This window comes from Fundulus heteroclitus, chromosome 13 (assembly GCF_011125445.2).
Source record: "Fundulus heteroclitus isolate FHET01 chromosome 13, MU-UCD_Fhet_4.1, whole genome shotgun sequence".
Lineage (NCBI taxonomy): Eukaryota > Metazoa > Chordata > Actinopteri > Cyprinodontiformes > Fundulidae > Fundulus > Fundulus heteroclitus.
The window spans coordinates 13,024,911-13,052,415 of NC_046373.1; the positions used below are offsets into that span (position 1 = coordinate 13,024,911).

Below are 27,505 nucleotides of genomic sequence, written 5' to 3' on the forward strand. Positions count from 1 at the left end.
AGTTGGGGACAATTTGTGACGCCTTTAAACGTTGAGGAGTAAAGCCCGTTGCGTTTTCTTTTCTCTCTTGGAACAAACTTTATTTTAACATCAAATCTGACTTTTCCCTCCTACTACTAACTAGACCCCTGGTGAGAGTGTCCCTCCCACTCCCACTGCCACGTAGGTACATTCCTGACTTGGCCTTCCTTCCCCCCACACCAAAAGGTCCGAGTATCCCCTAAAAGGGAGCATCTAAAGTAAAAATTCAACACGTAATTGCTCATCGTCTCAACCTCAACATAATTAAGAGGCATAGCCAATTTTTTTTTTAATCTACATGTGCCTGGAGGGGGAGGATGTGCCTCTCTGTGAGTGGAGACCCCTACGGTACCACGTTGACATGTCTTTGCCGCTGCACTGCGCAGGAGCAATACGTGGAGCCCAAACTATCCCATTCGGTCCCGAGAGCGTCAAGCGTGCGTAAAAGACCCCGAAACATCCAGGAAACGGTCTAGCTGATTTCACATTAAGAGTAGATTCACCCAACTCAAAACTGGATATATACATATGCGAAGATTGCGCACACACTATCACACGACCAAGTTTCACCCTCTTGCGTTTTATGCGTAAAAAGTGTGGATCAGAGCGGCCAGTAGAGGACTGGACGTGCCGGCGGTAACCGGATGTGTTGCGTGTTTTCAGGAAATTGACTATAGCTGCGCCGGGACCAGGGGCAGGACTTCTTCCCCAGTCAGAGTAGAGGAAACCAAAGTACACGGGAAGCAGGTTGCAGCCACTGTGCACAGATTTAAAGGCTAAACCACAGTTATTTCCAGCCGTAGGAAAGTTTTGTGGAGGGGGGAAAATGATCGCGTGTGCGCTGGGGATGTTGTCTCTGTCGCTCCTGGTGACGTTCGCCGCCTGCAACGCTCCTCCGGTCCCGTTAGACGACATCCTCATAGAGAAAACCTTCGTGCCGGAGCAATGCGTGCGCGCAGTCAAAGTGGGGGACTTCGTCAGGTACCACTACATTGGCACGTTTCCTGACGGGAAAAAGTTCGACTCGAGGTGGGTTTTTAACGTGTTCATTTTTTTCGGTCTCGTGCAAACCGTGTAAACGAGCTGCACCGTAAGGACAGCGTGCGTGATGCGTAAAAGTGCGCGTTTTTGGTTAGTCCTGGTGAGCCACGCAGGCAGACTGACTTGAGAGGGTTGTCCAGTTGCTCCAAAGTGTTACCAAAAGTTCTAGCCTAAAACAGCCAGAGATCAGATGGGAGTTTTGTCTTTAAATCAGAATATTGATTCTTTTAATCACCTACAGTCATTCAAACCCTTTTTTCCCATTTTATCAAATTGCAACCACATACTGCAAAGTATTTTATTTGTGCTTTAAGGGATAAACCAACACAAAGTTGACCCTTTATTGTGTAGTGAAGTAAAAATATGACTTTTTCCTCATCATTATGTACATATAAACTCCATGAAAAGCGTGGAGTGTGACTTTTCTACCCCATTTACTCTGCCACCTGTAAATTAAGTCCAATGCTTACTACTGAGTGCTGACTTAATTCCCCTAATTAGTTAACAGTAACCTCAGTATAAATCCAGCTGCTCTGTGAAGCCCTCGGATGTTTGTTTGAGAACTTTAGTGAACAAGCAAGCAAGAGGAGCATTAATCAGAGGAGCAGCCAAGGGGGCCTTGGTTGCTTTGGAGGAATTGCAGAGATCCACAGCTCAGGTGGGAGAATCTGTCAACGCTGCAAGCACTGGGTGTGCACTCTGCAAATCTGGAGGTTGTGGAAGATTGGCAAGTAGAGTGCCCATTGTTGTACATTTTGCCACAAGCCAAAGCAAGCATGTGGATGTAGTAGTCCGTGTAGATGAGACCACAATGTACCTTTTCGGCCAACATGTTAGATGCTATGTGTGGCAGTAAGCTAACATCGTGAAGTCACTGTCCCCATGGGAAGCTGGTCAGAGCTGATGGATGAGCAAATCCTGGAAGAAAACCTGATAGAGGCAACATAGGACTTGAGGCCGGGGCAGAGCTTCACATTCAAGCGGAGAACACGCCATAAATTTACTGCCAGAGCAAAAATTTCATAATTTTGATCAGAACATATCCATGTGTTAGCGTGGCGCAGTGCAAATCCAAATTTTAATCTAATGTAGAACCTCCTGGAAAACATAAGAAGTTGTTGAAGTGAACTGAATAATAATAATAATAATAATAAAGCCAAACAACATTGGTGATGTTTTTTTATTTTATTTTTGTTGAAATCTGCTTATCATTTTGCTTCCACTTCAAAGTCATGCGCTACTTCGTGATGGTTTACCACATAAAATCCCAATTACATATATTGACGCAAGGTCATAAAATGTGGAAAATTTACAGAGGTTTAAATTTGCAAGGCAGAGCTTTGTGAAGTCAAATAGACTCCATGATGGAGCCACTCATCTGATAACGGACAGCACGGCGGGCCATCAGGACTAAAGAATACGACAAAAGAAATTTAAATTCTTTCTCTATCAGGTTATATGGAATCTAAAATATTGACCCCTTTTCTCTCCCCTTTATTAATAAGAGTAATACTATTGAAATAGTAATTGAAAACAATTTCTTCAATCTGAGAACCTTTTAACATAGCCATTCGGCTATATCTTTAGAAACAGCAAGACGGTAAAACATAAACATGACCCACATTAATGACTTTTTATGCTTTTTATAATAACGTTTTATGCTGATTTCTAAAGATTTCATATGGATGGAAACATGTTTTCCCCGTGAGTCCAACGTTAAGCAGTTCCCCATTAGGATGTAATCAAACTTTGTGTCCTAAAAATGAAAAGTCTTGCTGTGGCCATAACTAGGATGCCTTTTTGTTTCAGCTACGATCGCGGCAGCACCTACAACGTGTTTGTGGGCAAAAAGCAGCTGATCGAAGGCATGGACAAGGCTCTGGTGGGCATGTGTGTCAACGAGAGGAGCCTGGTCAAGATCCCCCCTCACCTCGCCTATGGAAAAAAAGGATACAGTATGTGAACTTTTGACGCTTTACAGATTACTTCTGCTTTTGTTCTGTTTTTGTTTATAATTTTGCCACGCTCAAATGTTTCAGATCATCAAACCAATTTGAATCTCAGGCAAAGATAACCTGAGTTTTGGGCGCATTGGTGGTGCAGCAGGTAGCGCAACCCATGTACAGAGGCCTTACTCCTTAGACCAACCCGAGTTTGACTCCAACCTGCGGTCCTTTGCCACATCTCTCTCCCCCTCTTCCACCCCCCTTCCTGTCAGCCTACTGTAATAAAAAGCGAGCCACTAGAGCCGCGGAAAATCTCCAAGAAAAAAAAAGATAACCCGAGTCAATACAAAGTGCAGTTTTCAAACAAACGTTTCATTTATTAGCAAATCTATTCAACCCTGTGTGAAAAAGTAATTTCCCCCTAAACCTGATAAGCGTTTGTGCCACGCTTGGCAACAATCATTTCCGTTAACTGGAGTCTTGTACAGCTTTGTGGATGATATTTGTCCTGCTCTTCTTCTGAAAAACGGATTTATGCCACCGGGAATAAAACGGTTGCTGTGCATGAATGGCCTAAAAGTTGGATTTAGGTCCAGACAAGACAATGGCCTTCAATATTTGCACGTGTTACTTTTACTCCTGAATTTTGTCAAATCTTGAACTCTGATCTTAACCGAGGCTAGTTAAGCCTGCAGCGCTTTAGATGTTGTTCTCCATTGTTTATACGTGCGTGTGCTCTCAGAGTAACTTTGGGGTTGCCACTCTTCCTCGTTTAATCTAACCATGCGCTCGTAATGAGACTCAGAACTGCAAACAGACGGCGGTCGCGGCGGCTCATGATGAACCTACAGCTGGATCAGAACAATTTGAAGATGCGGTCTTCATGCTGTCGCTCAGGAGTCCTTTGGAGCAAAAGGGGAAGTGATGTCAGAGAGTCATCACAGACCAGGAAGCTGATGAGAGGCTCCCGCTTTCTGCCAGAGGTTTAACTATCCTATCTGTCGTGGCATCTGGCATCGGCTTCTTGCAGATACGCCCTCCAGCTGTTTGTTGACGCAAACACAGCTGCCCCCATTGTTCTCGACTTAAGTGGCTTTGTGCGCTTACCTGCTCACAATTGCAACACTGGAGGAATGCTTGCATGTGGCAAATGCTTTGTCATTGGCGCATTGGGCACCAAGTGTGTAGATAATAAGAGAGGAAAAGGGAGGGGGGGGTGGGGGGGGTGGGCATGTGTGTGCTTGTTAGACCTGGGGCTGTGTCCTCCACCACCAGTCTGCGTTAGGCAGAGATGAGGGAGAGGAAGAAACAGAGAGAGATTAGCTGGAAAGACATTCTTCTACACTGACTGCCAACTCACCAGCTAAGGCTTTACAGCCCCCCCACCCCCCCCCCCCCCCCCCCCACACACACACACACACACACACACATACACACACCCACCCCACCCCCTGGATGTGATGGAAAGGCAAGGCAAGGCAAGGCAAATTTATTTATATAGCACAATTCAGTACAGAGACAATGCAAAGTGCTTTACATGATTAAAATATAGGAAAAAAAGCAAGTAGGGATAGAAAAAAAAAAGAACATTTGAAAACAGTAAATGTCTCTCTGGTACAAGCGAGTCAGACGGCGTTATTTCAACTACAGCAAGGAGCTCAGTCCTTCATTTAGGTAAACGACCCTCTCAGGGTTTTCAAGCAAATTACCGGCCGTGTTTTATTCAGACAAAGTGGATTTTATCCCCCAGCTGTGTGATGCAAATTATGCCTGTTCATTGTTCTCCAGAGTGGCTGGAAAAATCGTGCCGGATTCTTTCCTCAGGAGGCAGATTAAAGTTTAACACTTTGTTTGTTGGTCACACACAGAGGGGTTGGGATTCTTGAATTCTCCATAATTTTAGAAAAGAAATCCGGGGGGGGGGGGGGGGGGTCAACACTTTTTCTTTTAAACATAATGAGCATTAAGGTCATTTTTTAAAGATTATTTTTAAGGGAAGAGGGCAAGACAAACAGCAAAGGAGTCTCAAATTCCAGAAAAAAAGTATTGAAAATAAATGTAGGAGTCACTTTATATATATATATATATATATATATATATATATATATATATATATATATATATATATAAAAAGTCATCCAATTAGTTCCTCTAAGAGAAAAATGGGAGCATTGTGCTTAAAACGTCCAAATGACTTGTCAGTTATCAGAATAGCTGTTTGTTGTTTAATTAGTATGCTATGTGTTTAATTTCCTTTTTATAAAGCAACTGCATTATACAAAAATTATGTTTATGTCAATAGTCACGTTCTTGCTGCATGAAGCAAGGTAAATGAGAAAACGTATACACTTTACACTATACCTCCATTATTGATATTTTGTCTAACTCATAACTTTGCTGCACATATAAATGTTTTATTTGGTTTGCCGCTACCTTCCTGACACATGACAGATACTTATATTTATAATGTATCTTTTTTGTCTTGTGTTTTTACTCGGAGCCTTGCAATGCAATTGTGTTTTAAATGTGCCTTGTGAATGTGTAGCTGTCTGAAACAAAGCAGGCATTGGAGGAAAAGGAGAGCGCTGCCTTTGATGTGTGAAATGTTCAGGTCGTGTGACTCTGGATTTATTCTCAGAGACGACCGAAGGTTGTTTTTTTTTACGCTGAATGCCAATAACCGTATCTGTTCTCCTCCTCAGCCGACATCATCCCTCCGGACTCCATCCTCCACTTTGATGTTCTGCTGCTGGACGTGTGGAACCCCGACGACGGCGTCCAGATCAACACCTACTACACTCCTCCCACCTGCACCAGGAAGGTGGAGGTTTCTGACTTTGTGCGTTATCACTACAACGGCACCCTGCTGGACGGGACACTCTTTGACTCCAGGTTTGGCCGGCATGATACCTCCTTTCTGCATGTTTCTTTTTTTACTAATCACACCAATATAAGAACAGGACTCATGTTCCTCTCTTGTCACAGCCACACTCGCCTGCGCACCTACGACACGTATGTTGGGATCGGGTGGCTGATCGCCGGCATGGATCAGGGGCTTCTGGGAATGTGTGTCGGAGAGCGGCGCATCATCACGATGCCTCCGTCACTTGGCTACGGAGAGAACGGAGACGGTCAGTGTTCTCAGGGACGCGTCTTTTAGCCCTTTTTTCCCCACATTTGTTAGTTTCTTTCAGACTTTAAAGCCTCAACGACAAACTAATAAGGATTATTGTAATCAAAAAGGCTCTGCAGCCACATTTGGAGAAAATTCAAAAGGGTTGCCATTAATAAATCTTAGAAAATGTGATTCTTCAACATTCACTGCAAAAAAGGGAGCTAAAAGTAGGTAAGGTTTTTCTTGAAATGAGTGTATTTGTCCTTGATTTGAGCAGGTAAATAAGATGATCTGCCAATGGAATGAGTATTTTGACCCCTAAAAGAAGATAATTAGATATACTGCACTTGAAATAAGAAGGTTGAGATCAGTTGTTACTATTTTAAGTGCAAATTTTTTATTTAATTGGCAAATTATCATCAACTTTGAACAAATCTTAACCTACATATTAAAAGGACCCGTCAGAACGCCTGCATGCGTTCATCTAAAACCTGATGATTTTAATTTTACAGCATTATACTTGCCTGATGTACCTGAGGGACAAAAGCCTCCGCAAAGCCTTGCAAAAGTTATCGCACCTCCAGAACGTTTTCACATTTTGTTACATTACATGAGAAAAGAATTCATGCAACATCTGAGTAATTCAGAAACATCTCAAAGGAGCTTTTTCTGACTTTTTGGACTCAGATACGAATCTTAGCAGACCCTAAAGACTATTTTTGCACCACTTAGGGTTAGGGCAAATTACTGATCTCATTTTATATATCTATATAAAAAATTAGTTAATATTAAGTACGCTGTGTCTGTGTGTTACCTGCGTACATCCTGAGCCAGTGTCTGTCTTTAAAAAAATCACCATGGTAATATATGGCGACAAAAATCAAGATTTTTGATTCTTTGTTAATATTTTTGAAGAAATGTCACTACTAGGTTTAAATACCAGACAGTGACTGTCTTAACATCCCTTCTCAAGTCATAATTTGTGATTATATTTAGTCTAGACCACATAGGTATGAATAATCTTACCTGCTGGAAGAGAAACTGCCTGGTCTTGTATTTGGTACCATACATCTCCCCATCAAGTCTGACCAGCTTTTCTGTCTCTGCTAAAGAAAAGCGTCCCTACAGCATGATGCTGCCACTACTTTTTTCACAATGGGCATGGTGAGTTCAAGGACCTTTTTTTCACCACACAGTGTTTAGCAAGTAGATCCGTTTTATTCTATTTTAATGTCATTTATTAAGAGTTTTCAATATAATCACATTAAACTGAGTAGAAGTATACTCAGACTTTAATAGAATGTGATGAACATAAAAAGTAAAACAAATATGTAGACCAAGACGTTAAACTTATGACTAAAGCGACTTCGTTCACTGCAGCTCCTCCAGAGTTATTTTGGGCTTCTTGGCAGCTTCTCTGATTAACACCTTTCTTTCTCGGCCATCTTAGATTAGGTAGACGGCCATATTTCTTGGATGGAACAGAGCCCTGTAAGATGTTCAAAGATTTAAATGCTGTTTTGCATCCCAACCATGCTTTAAACTTTTCCACAAATGTATCCCTAACCGTCCTGCTGTGTTCCTTGGTCTTCATGATGCTGGTTGTTCACTAATGCTCTTTAACAAACCTCTGAGGCCTTCACAGAACAGCTGGGCATATGCAGAGATTAAATTACACACAGGTGGTCGATTTACCAGTAAACTGACCTACAAACGCGGTTGGTTTTGTTGTATTTGTTGTATTTGTATTTCGTTTTGATTTATCAGAGTAAAATTGCTTTGATACCCTCCGCACATTTCAGATTTTTGTATTTATAGAGTATATTTAAAAACCATGCATCATTTCACATAAGCTACACATTTATACACTATTTTGTGTTAGTTTGTTCCATAAAGATGCAGTTAAAACACATTAAAGCTCTGGGTTTATGTGCTTTTTATAAGGTAATGTTTGTCCCAATGAGACACTGATAGCCCAGATAGGTTTTGAACCTAGTTTTGGACCTAATTTATACATATTCTGCCAAAATAGGAAATCTATTAATTGGGTTGCTAATGAGGGAAAATACTTGTCATGTCAAAAATAGGGAAGACACATTAAATCTAGAATTTTACGAGATATGGACAATTTTCCCTATCAGTGAGGTTTCAGCCTTGCTGTGCAGCTGCTGGCAATTCGGCGTTGCACCATGGGACGTTTTTTAATATTTCACTTTGATGAAGATCTGGACTGTTTGCCAGCATTACTTTGTGCTTTCACACATTGTCACTTTGGGGGGGGGGGGGGGGGGGGGGGAATTACTCTTTAGTAAATTTTTTTTGGTTGCACTTTTTTATCTTCACTACAAGGCATGCAGTGTTTTACTCAAATGTTAACTCCAGCCCTTCCTTTATTTTGGGAATTTTGATCACCCAGTAACTTTATAATTATTCATCCAAGTGACGCAAGACAAGCACAACATTTCTATATGAGATTAACATTTAAAAAGTATGTGTTTTGCGTCACCTTTGTGTTTTATTAAAGGAACACCAACCCAGAGTGGTACCTAGAACTGTGCGGCCCTGTGCATGACGCTGTTTCGGGGGCCTCAGTTTGTAAAACTACGATGTCGAAGTTCCAAACTCCTCAGATTATTTCTTAACCTGCAGCAATCTGTGACACGACGGCAGCAAACCAGGCTACAGTCATCAGACTGAAAACATCTCAGTAGAACGAAACAGGCTACAGAAAAAAGTTTATTTAAAGGCAACTTTACTTCCATGTGTCAATAAATAAAACTGATTGCCAGTGTGCTTTTTTTAAATTAAAATGTTAAAAACAAGAACCCAACTCAATTTTTCACAGCAAGACTAATTTTCTCACCTAGTAACAATAAATTAATAAATTAATGAATGATAAACTGGTTAAAATACATGAATTAGTGAAAGAAATGAGTTCAAGATGAACAGGAAATAAAGGGGGTTTAGAGGACAAAGAGCAAGAACCGGCTCTGCATCAACCAGGAGAGGTGAACGTAATTTTTTGTTGGTGTCGTTTTCTTTGACAGAATTTTTATTTGTGATGGAAATTAATTTTTTCCCCCTAAATTAAGTTTTATTCCAGTTTTTTAAACTGCTGAATTATCTACATAATCACTCCCACAAAACAACAGAAGATGTCTGTATCTCTCATTTATTTAGGAAACAGGCCATGGTATTTGAATTTTATAGCCTAAAAATAACTTTGGTTTCTTTGTTTAAACAAATATACTATGAACACAAGCATTTCTCTGTTCTGCAAAGCTCCCAGTCCAGCAGACCAAATAAAACTACTTCTGTGGTTTTCCTCTTCTTCCTCATCAGGTAGCGACATCCCGGGCCAGGCGTCTCTGGTGTTTGATGTTGTTCTGTTGGACCTTCATAACCCCAGAGATGGAATCACAGTCACTAATCAAGTCGTTCCCGAGTCCTGCACGAGGAAGACGGTGGTGGGGGACTTTGTGCGATATCACTACAACGGCAGCCTCCTGGATGGGACATTTTTTGATTCCAGGTTTGTACCTTCCCTGTCTAACCTTACAGGAATCTTTAAACTGAAACCACGGTTTCCTGTTAAACCGTTTAATACGTGCCGCTCCCCTAAAAGCCTCATGGTGGCAGCATCGCTCTGCGTTTTGCTTTGGAAACGTCTGACCATTAAGAAGAAATGAAACTTAAAACCCACCCTAATTACATAACATCAACATTTCTTCCTGCCCATGGCTTATATAATAAATCAACCGATTTCCAAACAATGAGTGTATTTCTGGTGCACTATTTATCCAGTGAAACTGTAAACGGGAAGTCACAGAGAAAAACTGCTATAGGAGTTTTGTACTTGGAGATTTTTTTTCCCCCCTGTTGCAAAAGCAACACTTAGGTACAAGTAAACTAATTGTGCTCTTTGAGTTGCACATTTAAAACCTGACAGTTTTGCTCCAGTTGATCCAAAACAAATGATGCAAAACACATCTTCTTACCTATGCAGGTTAAAACTCCCGCTCTAACATTTTAGCTCCACTTTGTCCGGTAAATCAGGAGCATAACAAGTTTACACACCCGTATGTGGTGCCCGTCATCTGCTCCATTCCTTTGAATAAACTTTTTACAACGTACTCCGTGTTAAATTTGAATATCGGGTTCCCAGATTAAGTCATTACTCGACGAAGTTACTCACGTTGAAACTGAGAGTATGGATAGTTCTTCACAATATTTACGCAAGTAAAAGTAAGAGCAGGTAGTTCTGCTCCTCGTGTCGGTGTGACACAGTAGGAGCGCGCTGAAAAAGAAGTTGTGATCTGTAAAGCAGCGTTTGTGACTATCATTAGATTAGATTAGATTAGATTAGATTAGATTAGATTAGATTAACTTTATTGTCCCAAAGGAAATTTGATTTGGGTTACAGAGTCTGGCTGCTACATAGTCCAAACTATGCGTCACACTGCATTCACACATAAAACACTACTATAAAAATTCCATTATAAGACAATAAATAGATACATAAAGAAGCATGTTACATTATATCCACAATAAAAATTTGAAGGAAAAAAAATAATAATGATGATGATAATAAATAAATAAAGATGTATAAAAACCGTTCTTTAAAAAAAATCTGTTTTAAGAGATAATGAATACAAAAAAAGAGCATGTCAGTTTAAATGTTGAATACCGTTAGCTGTTTCCTGTTGGGGGAAAAAACATGATGGAAAAAAATGTGTCTGTGGGAAGGATGTGAATTTGCTTTGTGCCTAATTTACTGGACTAAGCAGAGAATTTGAACTAGTGTAACTGTTGTATTTAACTTGTGAAAGACAGAAAAAAAAATCTGCAATTTCAAAACTCTGATAGCATTTTTCTCTGTGACTTTGTACAGTTAAAATGCTAAAGTACTTTTTGCACCATAGGTACCTTCATAGTAAATGCTGATGAAGGTTGTTTGTCATCCAAGATGTGGTAAATCCAAAAATAGGGTTTATAAAACTTGGACTTCAGTTCCTGAAAACATGTTGAAAAGATTTTGTTCTTTACCTGAAGAGCTTTCTCAGTTCAGAGCCAGTGTGGGCGAAGCTCCTAGCTGTTAAGCTGTGTGAGATGTGCAACTCTGCATATCTGAATTCACACACAGACGGGCCTCCCCTAACAATAGCCTCAGGAGGCCTACGTCTTCAGCTTTCAAAAGCGTTTCCGTTCAGCATTAATCCCATCGGGATCAAACCAATTCACACCTTCTTGCATGTGACCAAACACTGCTGTGAGTCCGACATTGGCACTAACGACGCCTTTATTGTTAGAGGAGGCCAAGCGTGAGACTGTTGTGGATGTCCTCCAGACGACGTAGTAATTTGTGCTAAGTCTTTCAAAAATTCTAAGTTCTTGGTAAGGCAGTTGAAAAATCTCCAACAGTGGTCCATAAATAAGCAGAGGCAGCTGGGTCTCCAGTATGGTTTATTGCAGTAATACAAGTCAACCACACATGAGATGTTCACCGGTCAACATCTGACAAAACAAAGAGAGTGGTCTGCTTATATTCATTCCCTGGGTCTTGGGGGCTCCTCCCCGAGCCCCTCCTCTTTATTACGTATTTTCAGGTACTTTTCCACGGGTATCTCTGTCATTTTATTACATACCGGTGGGACTTTCTCTAGGGTGCATATTTTTTAAAAATGGCCCCACATCATTACATCATAGGGCTTGGGATCCGCGTTGCATTGTGGGACGTGGCAGCCACGTTGATGGCAACGCAACGTTAAAATACCTCATAACGTTGTTGAACGAAGAGACGTAGAAGTAGAGTTGAGAAAGAATAGATAGAAAAAATATGTTAAAATCCCGAAAAGGATCTGAAATTTACCAGGACACATTAAATAGAGAAGCCAGGGACCGGTATGTTGACAAAATCAGCATTATTATGGAGCGCCGACGACGACTTGTTGCCACTGTTTTTGCATATCAGACGTCTTCGGCTACCTTGTCTGTGGTGTGAGCGCCTATACTTCAGAACAGTTCCAAAGCTACAAGTCCTTGGAGTCTCATGTGCAGTTTACGAATGGATGGGTTCAGGAGCTGCAGATCATAAAGCCAGCAAACAGTGGGAACACAGTAATTCGTACAAAGGTCAGCTGTGCTCAGACGGGCTCTGGCACCTGCTAACCGTTAGCGCTAACAACCGCTCACGCATGTAATGTACTTTTAACTAGCTGCTATGTGTTTCAAAGGTTAATTAGTAACGTTAACTGCCAACCCTCCCTAAACCCTCCGGGTTTCTCACGTATTTGAGCCTTTTCCCGCTGCCGTTTTAGTATTTATGTGCTTGTATGTGGTGTTGCGGCTGAAGGAAAGAAACTGTAGGCTATAAAATAAAAGCGTGCATCTTTAACTTACCAGAATGAAAATGCAGGGAACACACCCTCATAGACATCGGGATACTGTGGAAAGTTATGATCGGTAGTCTTAAAGCCGCGATCCAAGCGAGCCGACAACTCTTTGTTATCGCAGACACTTGTTCTCCGTGGTTGCTCCTCCAGGCAGGAAAGCGGTGGAAAGTTAACCCATTTTCTATGTTTTTCCCATGGCGATCATGTGTTGCGCTGTTACAGCCCACAACACAGCAACGGTTTACCATGGTTGAAATGAAGTTAAGGTGAAATTAATCAAATTAAAACACGGCTGAAAGAGGGAGTACAGTACGTGGTAGTCATAGGCAGTAGTCCACTGAGCTATATAATACACTGGAGTGCTGATTTTGCCGAAAAACTGAAGTCACTGGCCGCCATCTTGCTACTCCCTACTCTCACAGAATCCCACAGGATTTGGTTGCAATAACAAGCAGTTTTCTGGCTGAGTGAAAACGTTTCACAGGTAATTCTACAGTCAGTGGATGTACTAACACTATCAACTACTAGGAAATTAGGTGCTGAAATATTTTACATGTTATTCATATTAAATATATATATATATATATATATATATATATATATATATAAGTATGTGTATATGTATATATGTATATATATGCATACACATATGTAAATATATGTTTTTCTATATTGTTATTTCTATATTTATAACTGTTAAACATATATATTTAAATGAATAAAATGCAAAATATTTCAGCACATGACTTTCTCAGTACTTGATATTTTTAGAACATAACATAAAACTATATGGCATTTGACATTTTAAAAGTCTTAAGCCCCCCCCCCCCCCACTACCCCCCCGAACATGAGAAAATCCTCGTTATTCGATGCTGTAGCGAACATATTCCCCAGTTACTGGGGGAAAATAGGGAGTACCAATATGGCGGCTGGTGGCTTCAAAGTGACTCGTTCAAACAGACGGTGATTAGCACTCCAGTGTATTATATAGCTCAGTGCAGTAGTCTGAGTAGCGGCGGCAGGGCATTCAATATGGCGCCACACAAAGTAATACGTCATGACGCCCAAGCCCTATTCCAGATGGCCCCACCCCATTATGTTAACATCATTTACAAAATGGCTACACATCATTACATCCTTCCAGATGGCTACACCTCATTACGTTAACATCATTTGGCCATTCTGGACGGCTACACATCATCTCCCCTTCCGGACCATCATCATACAAATTTTGTTTACATTACAGTAGAACTTGATCTTTGGTTCAGATGTTTCTATGATGCATCCTGGTTTTTCTCCACTGCCAGGGTTTGTGTGCATTAACCCTCTAACTCCTATCTTGACCTCTGGACTGCCACACACACACACATTTTTCTTAGATACATGTTAAAGCACACTTTTTAACCGTTGTGACAAGAATACATTCATTGTGAGATATTAATCCACTACAAGTGGAGCGTCTGTTATCCTGAGCATCATGCTCACTTAGACCGTCTGGGACACAAGGATATGGCACAAGGCTATCAGATAGCACCCCATTGGTGACACATTATTTCACTCATGACATGTGAGGAACTTTACCTAGACTTCTTTATAATGCTTATGGGAGGATCAGTCGGGGCTCTTGCCACATTCCTTTTCCCTGCGTCATGTAAACATTCCTCTGACTTTTCTAGATTAAACCAGTTAAAGTATAAATTCCTGTTTGGTGCGTCGTTTATTCAAAACAGCACAAGCGGGGGTCGCCCTAGGGAAAAAGAGCTGGGTCTTCCGAAGGTGTGTCACCGCCGTCAGGTTGCGGTAGCTCCAACAACGTTGATCAGATTTGCAAAATCAAAACACATCATCTCCCCTTCCAACGCAACCCTTTGATTCATCAGTGACTCTACGTCGAAATGCCAGCTGGGTTTAAGCTCCTCTAACGCTTAATTTCTGTCATCTGTAATGCGTACCTAAATCACCACGCTGTTTGAATGTTCACTGATGTTCTCTAATAAACCTCCTGGGCCCTTCGCAGGACAGCGTTATTTATGCTGAAATGATATCAGACACAAATAGACCCTGTTTTGTAACCAGATCACTTCTGTACCATGTTTTCTTCAGGAGAATCGAAGTAAAAAGAGCTAAATGCATGTGCCTCACATACATTATATTTTTTTAAATCACTAACAAGACTTGACGCTATAGTTTATGTTGCTCTATCGAATAAAACACCAATAAAAAATACTGAGGTTTGTGGCTGTAATGTGACAAAATGTTTAGGCGTGTTATTCCCTCGGTTGCTTTATTCGACAGGGATCAGTTCTAATGCAAAAGGAGAAATATTTATTCCATAACAGGCCAAAAATAATAGCAACAAAGTAAGTACACAATGTGAATAATACAGGCAATCAGTTAAGCCCAGCGCAGGACCACGGCTAAGACTTTGGCCCTGAGCATCAGGCTCCTTCTCTTTTCATCAACTCTAAGCTTCATCCTGTCAGGATGTTTTCAACAGTGTGAATACTTCTGCGAGGCACTGTGCCTGTGTATGTCTCTTTTCTTCAGAGAAGATGGTTTTCATCTTTTCATGCATAAACTCAGGCCTGAAATGTGGAAATATGCTGGTATATTGTGTAATTATTCAATTAAATTAAATTTTATTTATATAGCGCCAATTCATGAAACATGTCATCTCAAGGCACTTTCCAAAGTCAAATTCAATCAGATTATACAGATTGGGTCAGATTATACAGATTGGTCAAAAATGTCCTATATAAGGAAACCAGTTGATTGCATCAAAGTCCCGACAAGCAGCATTCACTCCAGGAGAAGCGTAGAGCTACAGGGAGAGTCGTCTGCATTGTCCATGGCTTTGCAGCAATCCCTCATACTGAGCAAGCATACAGTGACAGTGGAAAGAAAAACTCCCCATTAGCGAGAAGGAAAAACCTCCAGCAGAACCGGAACCAGGCTCGGTATGAACGGTCATCTGCCTCAACTGACTGGGGGTTAGAGAAGACAGAGCAGAGACACAAAAGCACAGAACCACACATTGATGCAGGAATCTGTTCTACGTTATATGGTAATGGCGGGTGATCTGTCTTCCCTGGATGATGTCACAGCTAACAGAACGCCAAACCCGGTGTACCTATTATGAAGGGGAAAAAATGACAGAGAAAAAAAAGTTAAAAGCTGAAACAACAAGCAATGCAAAACTGGAGAACAGTAGGAGAATTCAGCAGAGTGAGAAAAATAGGCCCTGATGTCCTCCAGTAGCCTAAGCCTATAGCAGCATAACTATAGAGGTAGTTCAGGGTAACATGAGCCACTCTAACTATAAGCTTTGTCAAAAAGGAAGGTTTTAAGATTAGTTTTAAAAGTAGACAGGGTGTCTGCCTCACGGACCAAAACTGGGAGTTGGTTCCACAGGAGAGGAGCCTGATAGCTAAAGGATCTGCCTCCCATTCTACTTTTAGAGACTCTAGGAACCACCAGTAGACCTGCAGTCTGAGAACGAAGTGCTCTGTTAGGAACATACGGGTAATCAGAGCTCTGATATATGATGGAGCTTGATTATTAAGGGCTTTATACGTTAGAAGGAGAATTTTAAATTCTATTCTTGATCTAACATTTGTTAAATGTTACATTTTCTTTTGATCAACCCCTTTTTCTGAGGTCCTGTCTTTTAAGTTGTTGAGCTCAATAATTGTGTAAAAGAAATGATAGGAGGGAATATGACCAGGATTTGAATTTTTTTTACATTTCTCTGTGTCTATTTGTATGTACAATGATGCTATTATGTGTTTTAACAGTTACTCTCGTAATCACACCTATGACACGTATGTGGGTCAAGGGTACGTGATCGCCGGCATGGACGAGGGGCTCCTTGGAGTTTGTATCGGCGAGAGACGGACCGTCATTATCCCACCACACCTCGCCTATGGAGAGGAGGGCACGGGTGGGTGTGTTGTGCCGAAACCATTCCCCCTTTTTCTTTTTTGCAGCAAATAATATTGAATTCGTTACCTTTTTGTTTTGTTTTATTTTGCCTTTGACGGCACCTATCCTCCAGGCTCTAAGATTCCCGGTTCAGCCGTGCTCGTATTCGACATTCACATGATAGACTTTCACAACCCGTCTGACAACACCGAGGTCACTGTCACCTACAAGCCAGAAGAGTGCGTTAAGCTAACCAAGAAGGGAGACTTCATCAAATATCACTACAACGGCACCCTGCTGGACGGGACTCTCATCGACTCCACGTATGTAAACTTCAGTCAGACAGTAAAACAGCTCAACATGGTAATAACATCTCCCTCCCAAAAAAAACTCAGTCGGCTGATACAAATAGTTTATTTCTACAACTGAACAAGGCAAACAAGTTGTAAGCAAAATTTTCAGCCTTTTTATTTTGAGAAAAACACAACCTAAGGAATCGGGGGAAAAAGAAAAAGTCAGACTCACGGATTGAAACATCGACTTTTATATCTTTCATTGACATTACATCTTGGGTAGTGTGTAACTTTACTACTACTGCTACTACTACTAAAACATAAAAAAACACAATAGATGACACAACAAGGTCACAAACAAACAAAAGGCACAACTTAAGTCTTAATAATGTTCAACAGCATTCATCATAATTTAATTTGATGTGCTGACAATTCTGGATCATCTGTTTTATTCCTTCACTCCCAATTCTCCGTATAAAAAGTAAAACTCTTTCAATTAGATTACCATTAACAGAGTCTTAAGCTTACATTGTACGTGTTCAGTTTCCTAATTAAATGCTATACTTGTAGCCTAGCCTCTATCGCAGGATGCTTGAGGCCTCAGGTTTGGCTTACAGCACATTTCTGAACCAGAGACTCGGATTGAGAGTGTTCAAAAAAGGTAAGGTATGGGTGACTGTACCATACTCGGAAATATCCTGGAGCTGCAGGATGAAGAGTCCCAAATACGGAGAAGCGTGTGTAAGATGTGCTCATAGGCCTACTCTAGACTCTGGTGGTAATGCAGCTGGATGTGGCGTTGTATATCTGTGGTTTGTACCTCTATAAAAGAGGCTGTGTCCAGAGATCAACAGAGAATCTTTCTACAGTGGGGTTCCATTCCCTCCGGGTCTTGTTCACAGGATCTGTAACCTTTGACACATGGGCATGTTGGAATAAAACCCTACATTGTTCAACAATGAATGCTCATTATGGGGGGGTGGGGGGGCAGTTCTGTCCTGGGGATGCCCCCTGGACCAGCTTTAAATTTAGCTTTGTGTGTAAGTCTTGTGTCTTCTGTCTACACGTTTTCGCCACTGTCAGGTCCAAGAGTCTTTATTTTATATAACCATAAGGAAATTTTGGTGAGACACCAGCTCAGAATTCACACCTAACACACAGACACCTATTAAGACGTAATGTTCAAGTTGAATGCGCCGACAACACCTCTTGAGAAGCTAAACGCATGCATATAGTCCTTAGCGTCTGAGAATATTTAAATGTTCAAATCAAGAGCAATTGCATGAAGGTATAAAGGCCGAAACACACCAAAGCATCCGATTCCAACTAAAAAATTGCTGCTTACCGCTGTCTGCAGCTGTACTGCGGAGCTCCAACCAAGGTAGACCCCTGCTCTGTCTTGGTTGGAGCTTAGTCAGACAGGAAGAGGGACACTTTGTTAAAGTAAAACACGTCCACTTTGGGGAAAACACAAAATAAAATCTCCAAGCCGCAAGGTTTGGATCATCCCAGAAAGCCAACGGCTCAATAAATAATCAATAGACTGTATAGTTAATGTCGTGGAATGGGCCTTCCCACAACGTAATAATTTGTACAAAGTCCTTCAAAAATTCTAAGTTATCGGTAAGGCAGTGAAAAATGTCCAACAGTGGTCAAAAAGTGAACAAAAGTAGTTGAGTTTCGGTCCAAGGTGGTTTATTGCAACAACACAAGACAAACACCTGAGATGCTCTCCGGACAACATCTGACAACATACAGAAAGTGGTCTGTTTATATACATTCTCTGGGTCTTGGGGCTCCTCCCCGAGCCCCTCCTCTTTATTACGCATTTTCAGATACTTTTCCACGGATATCTCGGTTATCTTATTATATACCGGTGGAAAGTTCCCTAGGGTGCGTATTTTTTTTAAAACATGGTTACACATTAATACCCTTTCCAAACATGGACCATGCATTTTCTGCTTACATTGCAGCCTCTTGGACCAGATGTACTTTCCCACGGCCTTGGTTCGTTTGCAGCCCTTTAGATTAAATGTACCTTTCTACTGCCTAGGTTTGTTTGCATTGACCCTTTACCTGTTATCTGGACTCGTAGCATGACACACACACATTTTCTTAGGTGAATGTTACAGCACACTTTTTAACCATTGTAATAAGAATATAGTTATTGTGAGATATATAAGCACACCCTTTAACTACTGTGACAAGAGAATACAAGTACTATGAGAGGTTAATCTACTACATTACCCATTGTAGGAGCTCAGAAGTACAGCAATCAGATAAGAAAATTAATGTTCTTTGAGCAGCAATTAAAGCTTCAGGTTGACTGCCCGGCTAATTTATGCTGCTGGAGCTTTAGGAATTTGCGGTAGATAAGCTGGCATCAAAAGTCGATCTCACGGGTCCAGTGATCCGTAGAGGGAGCCTCTGCGCAGTTAGTAGATGAGAAAGAAAATGGGTCAGCCATTAAGTGATTTATGAACTACCAGAGTGAATACTTGCTATAAAAGCTACTCCTGACTATGAACCCCGATGAGTTTGTGCTCTCCTATTGCAGAAGTGGTCAGTCTATTAACAAAGTTCTTTATCCAATGAAAGATGTTGCAATAATATTAATATTGCAAAGCATTTTGATCAATGAGTGCTTTGCATAAAATTAAAAACAAAAACCCTAAGCACCCACCATCAGACAACAATATTTACATAGACATGCATGGATTCTGCTCTGCTTCCCAGATGGAAAACAGTGCTAATGACCTGCATCTTGACACTTTGTTCAGGATCCAGCAGCTAATTCAGATAAGGCCGAATGCTTTGGCAAACCAACTCTTTACTTTGTAAGGTAAGTCGAATTGATAACCAAATGGCTGCTTTGGTGACCATTCCTGCCATTTTTCTCGTAACAGTGGTGGACCATGACACTAAACAACACAACCTGATATTTGATGGTTTTAGTCGAGGACAACTAAGACTAAATGCAATTCATTTATATTTACTTATTTATATAACACTAATTCACAACAAATGTCATCTCAAGGCACTTTACAACGTCAATTCAGTCAAATCACTCAGATAGACTGATTAGAAAGTTTTCTATCTAAGGAAAGCCAGTAGATTGCATCGAGTCATTGACATGTGGCATTCACTCCTCCTGAAAGGTTATTTAACAACAGTTGACAATCGCTTGCAATGTGTTGATGGCTTTGCGGCAATCCCTCCTACCGAGTATGTAGCAGCGAGGAAATCTCCCCTTTAACAGGAAAAACCTCCAGCAGAGTGTGAACGGCCACGTGCCACGACTGACTGGGGGTTTGAGAAGAAGACAGAGCAGACACACCAAAAAAGATCACAGCAGCACTGAACCAGGAATACTTTCTATGTTAGAGGGTAATGGCAAACTAGCTCCATATGTGGCTTTGTCAATTTATAAAGCTACCATTTAGAAACCGCTTGCTGCATCCTTGCTGGTTGTGCAAGAAGTTTCACTTTCCGGTCTGATTCAGATGTACTGTTGTATCATTGTGCATTTTGTTTGCAGTCATTTTTACTCAGATAAAGTGCAAGTGTAAATATTGAGTTGGAGGGCATGGCCAACTACAGCTTTTTTGCATAACAGTGACACAGAAATAGTCACATTTAGCCTCATACAATATCGTAACAGGTCGGGTCGTTACCACTCCTGAGCCGTCCCAGAAGTATGGGCTTGTCTCATCCATGTTGTTCAAATACATTCAAATCTCATAAACTGTTGCTCTCATTGGCAGCAAGGAGCCGATTAATCAGAGCTATGGCTGCACTCATATAGTTGTAATCCTGTTCAACTCAAGATTCCACTATATTACCATAAAAATGTATAATTTTTCTCGTTATAATAGTTGTGTGACTGCTGACTTGAATTTTTTGCATGTAACAATCTGACTCGTCTTAAGGATTTCCAAAGTGTGAGTGGGGACAGATTCCTCAATGAAGCATATGAGGCATATTCACTACGATACAATAATCGAGCTCAATGCAGCAGCCAGATAAGTGCATGTAATAAAGATTGTAGATCTTTATTACATTTCTGTATCCCTCCAGGTGTCTGTCACTGTCTGACAACTCCATTGACTGTTATTTGCAGTCGACATCCGGGTATTTATTCTGTTTTGCATATGTAAAGAAAGGGTGGCCCTAGGTATGTATGCAAGTGCATCAGAAAGGGAGAAATCAAAGCAACACATGTAGTGACCCGTCTACGCACGGTTTTGTACATCTGATTTAATTTTTATTTTTTTTAGTTTTTATAATTTAAGCAATTGATTGGATTCTTCAGAAATTGTGGATAATTATAGCTTAGTATCATCTGCATAAAACAGTGGCAATTAATCCCATGCTGTCTGATAATTTTACCAACTGGAACCATTTATAGATAATAAAGAAAACTGGCCCAAGATTTAAATCAGTTTAATGCTTTCCCCCTTAATCCCTACAGCACGCTCAAGTGTTTCTAGGAGCATAATGTGAACAACTGTATGAAATCATTATCAAGACTAAAGCACCAAGATTGGCCTATTAATGGATAGCTTGAACATAACTAATTTCAGGACAAAAAGCACTCAGAGATTTCATTAAAACCTGTACATGAGTACATGCATTTTGTTTTTCTGTGTTTAGCCATCTTTCTGTGGATTTCAGCTGTTTTTAAAAACCATTATACAATTGATTATGGTAAATGGCTTGTACTTGTTTAGTGCTTTATCAAGTCAGATTACCCTAAAGCGTCGTCCGACTTGATCATCTGATTATCATTAGGTTTGTCTAATCACTGTTTTTTGCTAAAAATACAAAAGAATAGCACACTGTGTACTTCTAGCCTTGCAGTGTTTTGTCTTGATATAACAACATTTGTTTATGGGAAGTGTAGAGGTTGAATTTTTGATTGTCGGACTGTTCCAAAGAAGACATTATTCTTTGAGACAGTACATTAGATCTCAGTGCCCGGAAACGCATTCCCAAATCAGAGCCACATGCTGAGTTTAAACAATTATAGCAAGTCTAAATGCCTGAATAACGAAAGCAAATGTGACGAGACAGACGTGCATTAATTAACAATCCTCCTTTGCACAAAAAAGTCAGCGTCAGCAGAATCTCTTTTCCCTGTGGCATCCTCACCTCAGCAGTTTGAAGGTGACCAACCCATCATACACAACAAAAGTTTATTTAGTTTTAATCGTCACTTAAAAAGAGGTTCTTATGAAATTATCAAAGGAGCAAGACGCCGTTTCAATAAAGCAAGAGGAGATCGATCTTGTCTTTGTAAGTTTATTCTAAGGCAAACCGCATTCGAAGACGCAGGTCATTATAGTGACAGTGCAGGCGGACAGCTGAAGTTCGACAGATAACCAAGAACTGAGTGAAGAAAACAAATCCATATAGCAAGCAAATACAAGTTTGGCTGTTAGGTAACACTTTAATATACACTTTGACATACAGATGCAGATATGAAACTGAAGTTGCACATATAAGCTCTAGCTAAAAAGGTTTTAAAAGAAATAAAACAACTGGACTTCTGTTCTGAAGCTGAAGACATTTCGCTTCCCATTCAGGAAGCTTTCTCAGTTTAAAATGTCTGGAGTAGTGTGGAGATCCAAGCTTTATAGACCTGCTGCCAGGCCTCCTGAGTCCTCCTGAGGAGGTGTGGTCAGAATTATACACAATAACTGGCTTCCTAGAGTTATTGAATAACGAAACGGTGAAGTGATGAAGTTCCAGCACTTTAATTGAGAAACAGAGCAGAGATCACATAGATGGAAAGTAATCGCATCCCAGGGTTCCACTGCAGTCTGCGTCTTCCCTGTCTCTGCCCATCCTCGCTTCCAGCTCTCCCTAATACTCCGTAGTGGCCTTGGCATGAGACAAAACAAAGACAGTCTATCCTAAACAATCAACATCCTGCACATCTATGCAGCATTTGGCCTTGCATTCAGCGGGCCTGTGCTCACATGTCCAAGTGGCGTGAGGCCATAGTGACTTCAGAATCATTCTGAATATTCCCAATTGAATATATTATTTAGAATAATATTCCCATAACAGTAGGACACAGGGTTCAGCTTTCAAAAAGTTACAACGCAGCAGTAGGTTTGATTCCTGCCAAGTTTCACCCCAATTCACACCTCCGCACATGTGACCTCAACAATTCTCCTGGGAGCCGGTCAAACGACGCGCCTGACGACTCTCCATTGTTGGGGGCGATCAGTTCCAGGTGGATCTACATGTGAATCTAAGCTCTAATGAGGCCTCGTCTGCAGGTCTACAAAGCCTGTAAATCCACACTACTCCAGACATTTTGAACTGAGAAAGCTTCCTGGATGGGAAGCGAAACGTCTTCAGCTTCAGAACAGAAGTCCATTTGTTTTATTTTTTAACCTTTTTTTGGATTGATCATGACTTGGAGTACGAATCTTCACCAACATAAACTCAAGCTGAAATTGAACTAACCTTGCACTTCTGCTAAATGATGAAAAACATCATTTAGCAGAAGTGCATCAATGAAGAACATTTTCCATTACAAGGTTTTAAGTAAACGAAAGAAGAAAAATTAGATTACAATGAACAGAAAAATAACCCAATAACAACAGAGATGGTAATAAAAAAGTTTAGAGGATAAGAGAAAGTATAATGTGTTTCCCGTATGTCCTCCCTCAATGCACGTCTGTTTTACCTACTATGTTTCAGGCACGGTTATGGAAAGACATATAACGTTGTGCTGGGAGCCAACCAGGTGGTGCCGGGGATGGAGGACGGTCTGATGGACATGTGTGTTGGAGAGAAAAGACGCCTCATCATTCCCCCTCACCTGGCTTATGGAGAGCGAGGAGTCAGTAAGTGCTGAGTAAAATCATCAAACTATTCTTCTACTATTCAATTCAATACAGCAAACTGGTGCCTTGCCATCAAAGCTTTAATCCACCCTTTTAGAAATTGAACTTCTGTACACTATTATGCAAATCAGTCAACTCTCATTTTGCAATCTTCTGTCATGTATTTTTATTAATTGTTTATTCTAAATAATTATCTTTCCTCGATCAAAAGGCCACAAAATACAAGAAGAAAGGTTTGTACTTTAACGTTTTGCATCTAACTTGCCTGTGCAAATTCTCAGTTATCCGGGTCAACTCAACAGCAGACAGGCTTAAATCGGAGGCAACCGGTCTTTTGTTCATTTCTTTCTGAAAATGTTTTGACACCTTTCCAGGAGTCTTTGTCAATTCTGGTAGCTTCCACTTGAGCGACCTGTAGACCTCAGAGGATGGGCCTCTGAGGCACATTTAATACCACATTTAAAATCACATATGTTAAAATGTTTTATTTGAACTTCAAAATCAGTTCCAGTTTAGTGTAAATAAATTTGAGTCGGGCTTCTGCACAAAGCATTCACATGAACACACACAGGCACAAGCTGGCAGATAATTCCTCAAACTGGAGGAAGAAAGGAGGAAATTGTAGGCAACTTATCTAACCTCAGAGTGCATTGGCTTATCCGTAGCCTGGCTTATCACAATGTTGCTACGGGTTAAGACAAAGCGGTAATATCCCTGCTCTTTAGGCAGTAACCAGGCGCAGGGGTAGAGAAACGCGACTCATGTATGGACGCCTCATTCCTTGATGCGGCTGTCTCCAGCTCGCGTCTCAACCTGGAGGCCGTTGCCGCATGTCATTCCCCTTCTCTATTCACCCATTTCCTGTCTGGCAACTGTCAAATAATACAATAGAATAAGGAGTTTTCAAACCCCCGGAACCAGTGAAAGGAAAGGATGTGCCTGTTGACTTAAGCATGAGTAAGGAGACATCTGGACTATGTCTTTGCCAAGACTTAAAGTGTAACTCACCCCCATGTAAAAGCATATTCCCGTCCCCAGACGTATTTGAAAAACTCCATCAAAGTGGGCGGGGATACGTGGGAACGGGAGGGGGCTGTGTTCAGGATGGTGGGGAAGCAGCCGCAAGCTTGATTTGCCATATTGAAGAATCATGGCAAGCGGGCAGAGTTATTCCGGTAATTACGCCACGGTTCGGTCTTTTGAGGTGGAGGAGTACTCGCTATGGAGACACAAGAATGAGCTGGGGTTTTTTTGTTGTTTTTTTAAGACGGAACTGCTTCTATACCCACAGCGGCAGAGCTACCTACGTCACTCTCTCCAAATTATGTCACAGCAACTGAAAGAAATACGGATTTGAGATGCAAGGCCACCATTTAACCCTAGGAGGACCACACTAACGTTTTTTGGACACAAAAGCAGGATTTCAACAAATATGCACAAATCTTTCAAAATACTGTAATGACCAGGATATGTAGACAGTACTATGAGAACACCATGTTAACAGTTTATTGGCAAAAAAAAGTTGAGTTGGGTGTGAGTTACCCTTGACAGACAGAGGTGACAGAAAGGACGATTAATGTTTAGTTGTCTCCTGTTGTTCACAGTTTAATGCTTGTATAAGCACTTTTCCAGGAATGATAGGAAACATCTGTTTGGCGTACACAGCCCACATACACATCCATGTAATAACAAATTGTAAAAGACTGTGAAGGCTTATGTCGATAATGGCTCAAAGACAATCAAAAGTGTGAGCACTAAACTGGCTTGTACTGTATTGTTTGTTTTAACTTCTCTTGTTTTTTATGCATTTGTGTGTCGTTACTAACTTCCCTCCCCCTTAATGCTTACACCTTTTAAAAGCCTAACTAGGGACGAAGGCTGCATATTAGCCCATGGCTACAAGCCTTATGTACTTGGACATCGGCCACCTGTTTGGTTGCAATGTTTAATTCTACTATCACGGTCAAATAAATAATAAAAAAAATAAATAAAAATAAAAATTCTTTGATGAAGATGGGTTGACGTGCAGTTTGTGAACGTGCGAATGAAGGTCTGGTTGAGAAAAGAAGCAGCTATTTTTTTGTTTTTTTCTCAAGTCCTTGTCTCCCACAATAAAAGCCCTTAGAGCCACACAAAAAAAACACAAGTTTCAAGTTAAAATATATATGAAGATGGATTTTTATGTTGTGCATCGTCCAATACGTCGATGTACCCCGACAACCCTGTTTTAAATGAGTTTTCCTTTGTTTCATAGCCTGAAGTTAATCACTTGTGTGTTTTAGATTAACTCTTAATGTTGTGTTTGTGCAGCCGACCAGGTTCCAGGGAGTGCAGTGATGCTGTTTGATGTTGAGTTGATGGAGATAGAGGACGGACTTCCTGAGGGCTACATGTTTATCTGGAACGATGAGGTGCCTCCAGGTCTATTTGCTGAGATAGATAAGAACAACAATGGGGAACTGGAGCCCTCTGAGGTATGCGATATTCTTAAAAACTTTAAAGTATCTCCTCTTTTTGCACCAGTTTATTTTAGCCCATCATTTTACCCTTTGCTATCTATTTTTTCGTACTCGCAGTTCACAGACTACATCATGCAGCAGGTGACCGACGGCAAAGGCCGCTTGGCTCCCGGCTTCGATCCCTACCGTATTATCGAGAACATGTTCTCCAATCAAGACCGCAACGGAGATGGAAAGGTCACGGAAGACGAGTTTAAACTCAAAGCAGACGAAGCGCCCCATGATGAGCTATGATGGGACTGAGTGGAGAGTAGATCCAGTTGTTGGGTGAAGGGTCTGCAAGTTGGGAGGGGATGGGAACTTTTAAGTCTGGGGGGGTTGTAGGGTAGCATGGAGTAAAAAAAAAAAAACCTTGAGTAGGAGCTCTGTCTTCAGAGATTTAGATTTTTTTTTATTTGAGGACTGACATGATGTTTAAACAAGAGGATTTAGCTATATACAAGATTAAGAACAAATGTGTTGAAAAGTTTGAATCAAGGGCTGAACGACTTTGTTACCTCCTTGTTTGTCAATCTATTTTTCTATTTTATTCCACAGGGTATAAAATCATCCTGATGCTTTAATTCTCTTCGAACATTCGACACTCCTTCAATATTTTTACACTTTGTTTTCGGTTGAGTGAAACTTTTATTCTCCAGAAATCTGTTGGCCAAGACTCTCCATAATAGGGTGAAATATGTTCTGTTCTGTGGTTTACAGCTAACATTTTTATCATTTTCTGTTTGTGTTTTCTGCTGTCGAAAATCCTCCACATGATATTGGAAGGTCGGATGTCCTTGTTATTAGTTTGTTTTGGTCAATGGTTGCTTCTGTTTTTCACCAAATGTCATTTTGAGTTTAGGTTTTATCGTGTAAGTGTATTTGTATTTGTATGTGTGTGTGTGTGTGTGTGCACGTGTGTGTGTGAGAAAAATGTATGTGGGGTGTCTGTGTTTGAATAAGAATATGTCTTGATGGCAACTGTGTCAGCTCTGTTGAATAAACGATCTGACATTCAGTAGCTACATGCTCACATTGTGTATCTTTTTTTGTGTGCTTGAACATGTTATTGTGTGACTGCTGCAAAGCATCAGCAGACATTAGCATTTTTGTTAATTATAGCTCGTAAACTAATGTTAGCATCCAGGATGGTAAAAAAAAAAAAAAAAAAACTGTTTTACTCATTTAAAGATTTGTTTTGTTTTTGCCATTTGTCACACTGAAAATATTCCCCCGTTGTGGATACCCCATTAGTCCGACTTTGCAAACAAAGCTGGAATATTAGATATCTTGTCTATTATCCCTTTTCTTACTCCTCCCCCCCATTTAATCAGGTAGAAACCTCACTGAGCACAACAATAACATAAACCTCCGCTCCCAGCACCCCCACCACCTCAGCGTTCATCCTGCTAACCCTG

At 40.8% G+C, this 27,505-nt stretch overlaps 1 protein-coding gene across 1 annotated transcript; it reads left to right on the plus strand.

The window, feature by feature from the left end:
- The first annotated feature begins 708 nt into the window (after nt 1–708).
- Nucleotides 709–27,120, plus strand: fkbp9 (FKBP prolyl isomerase 9). The gene is made up of 10 exons (XM_012868630.3): nt 709–1,050; nt 2,872–3,017; nt 5,711–5,900; nt 5,994–6,139; nt 9,466–9,655; nt 16,310–16,455; nt 16,570–16,759; nt 23,444–23,589; nt 25,900–26,063; nt 26,166–27,120. Exons 1-10 carry the CDS (start codon nt 848–850, stop codon nt 26,340–26,342), a joined length of 1,698 nt encoding a protein of 565 aa, XP_012724084.2. The 5' UTR covers nt 709–847; the 3' UTR covers nt 26,343–27,120.
- The last annotated feature ends 385 nt before the right edge of the window (nt 27,121–27,505 follow it).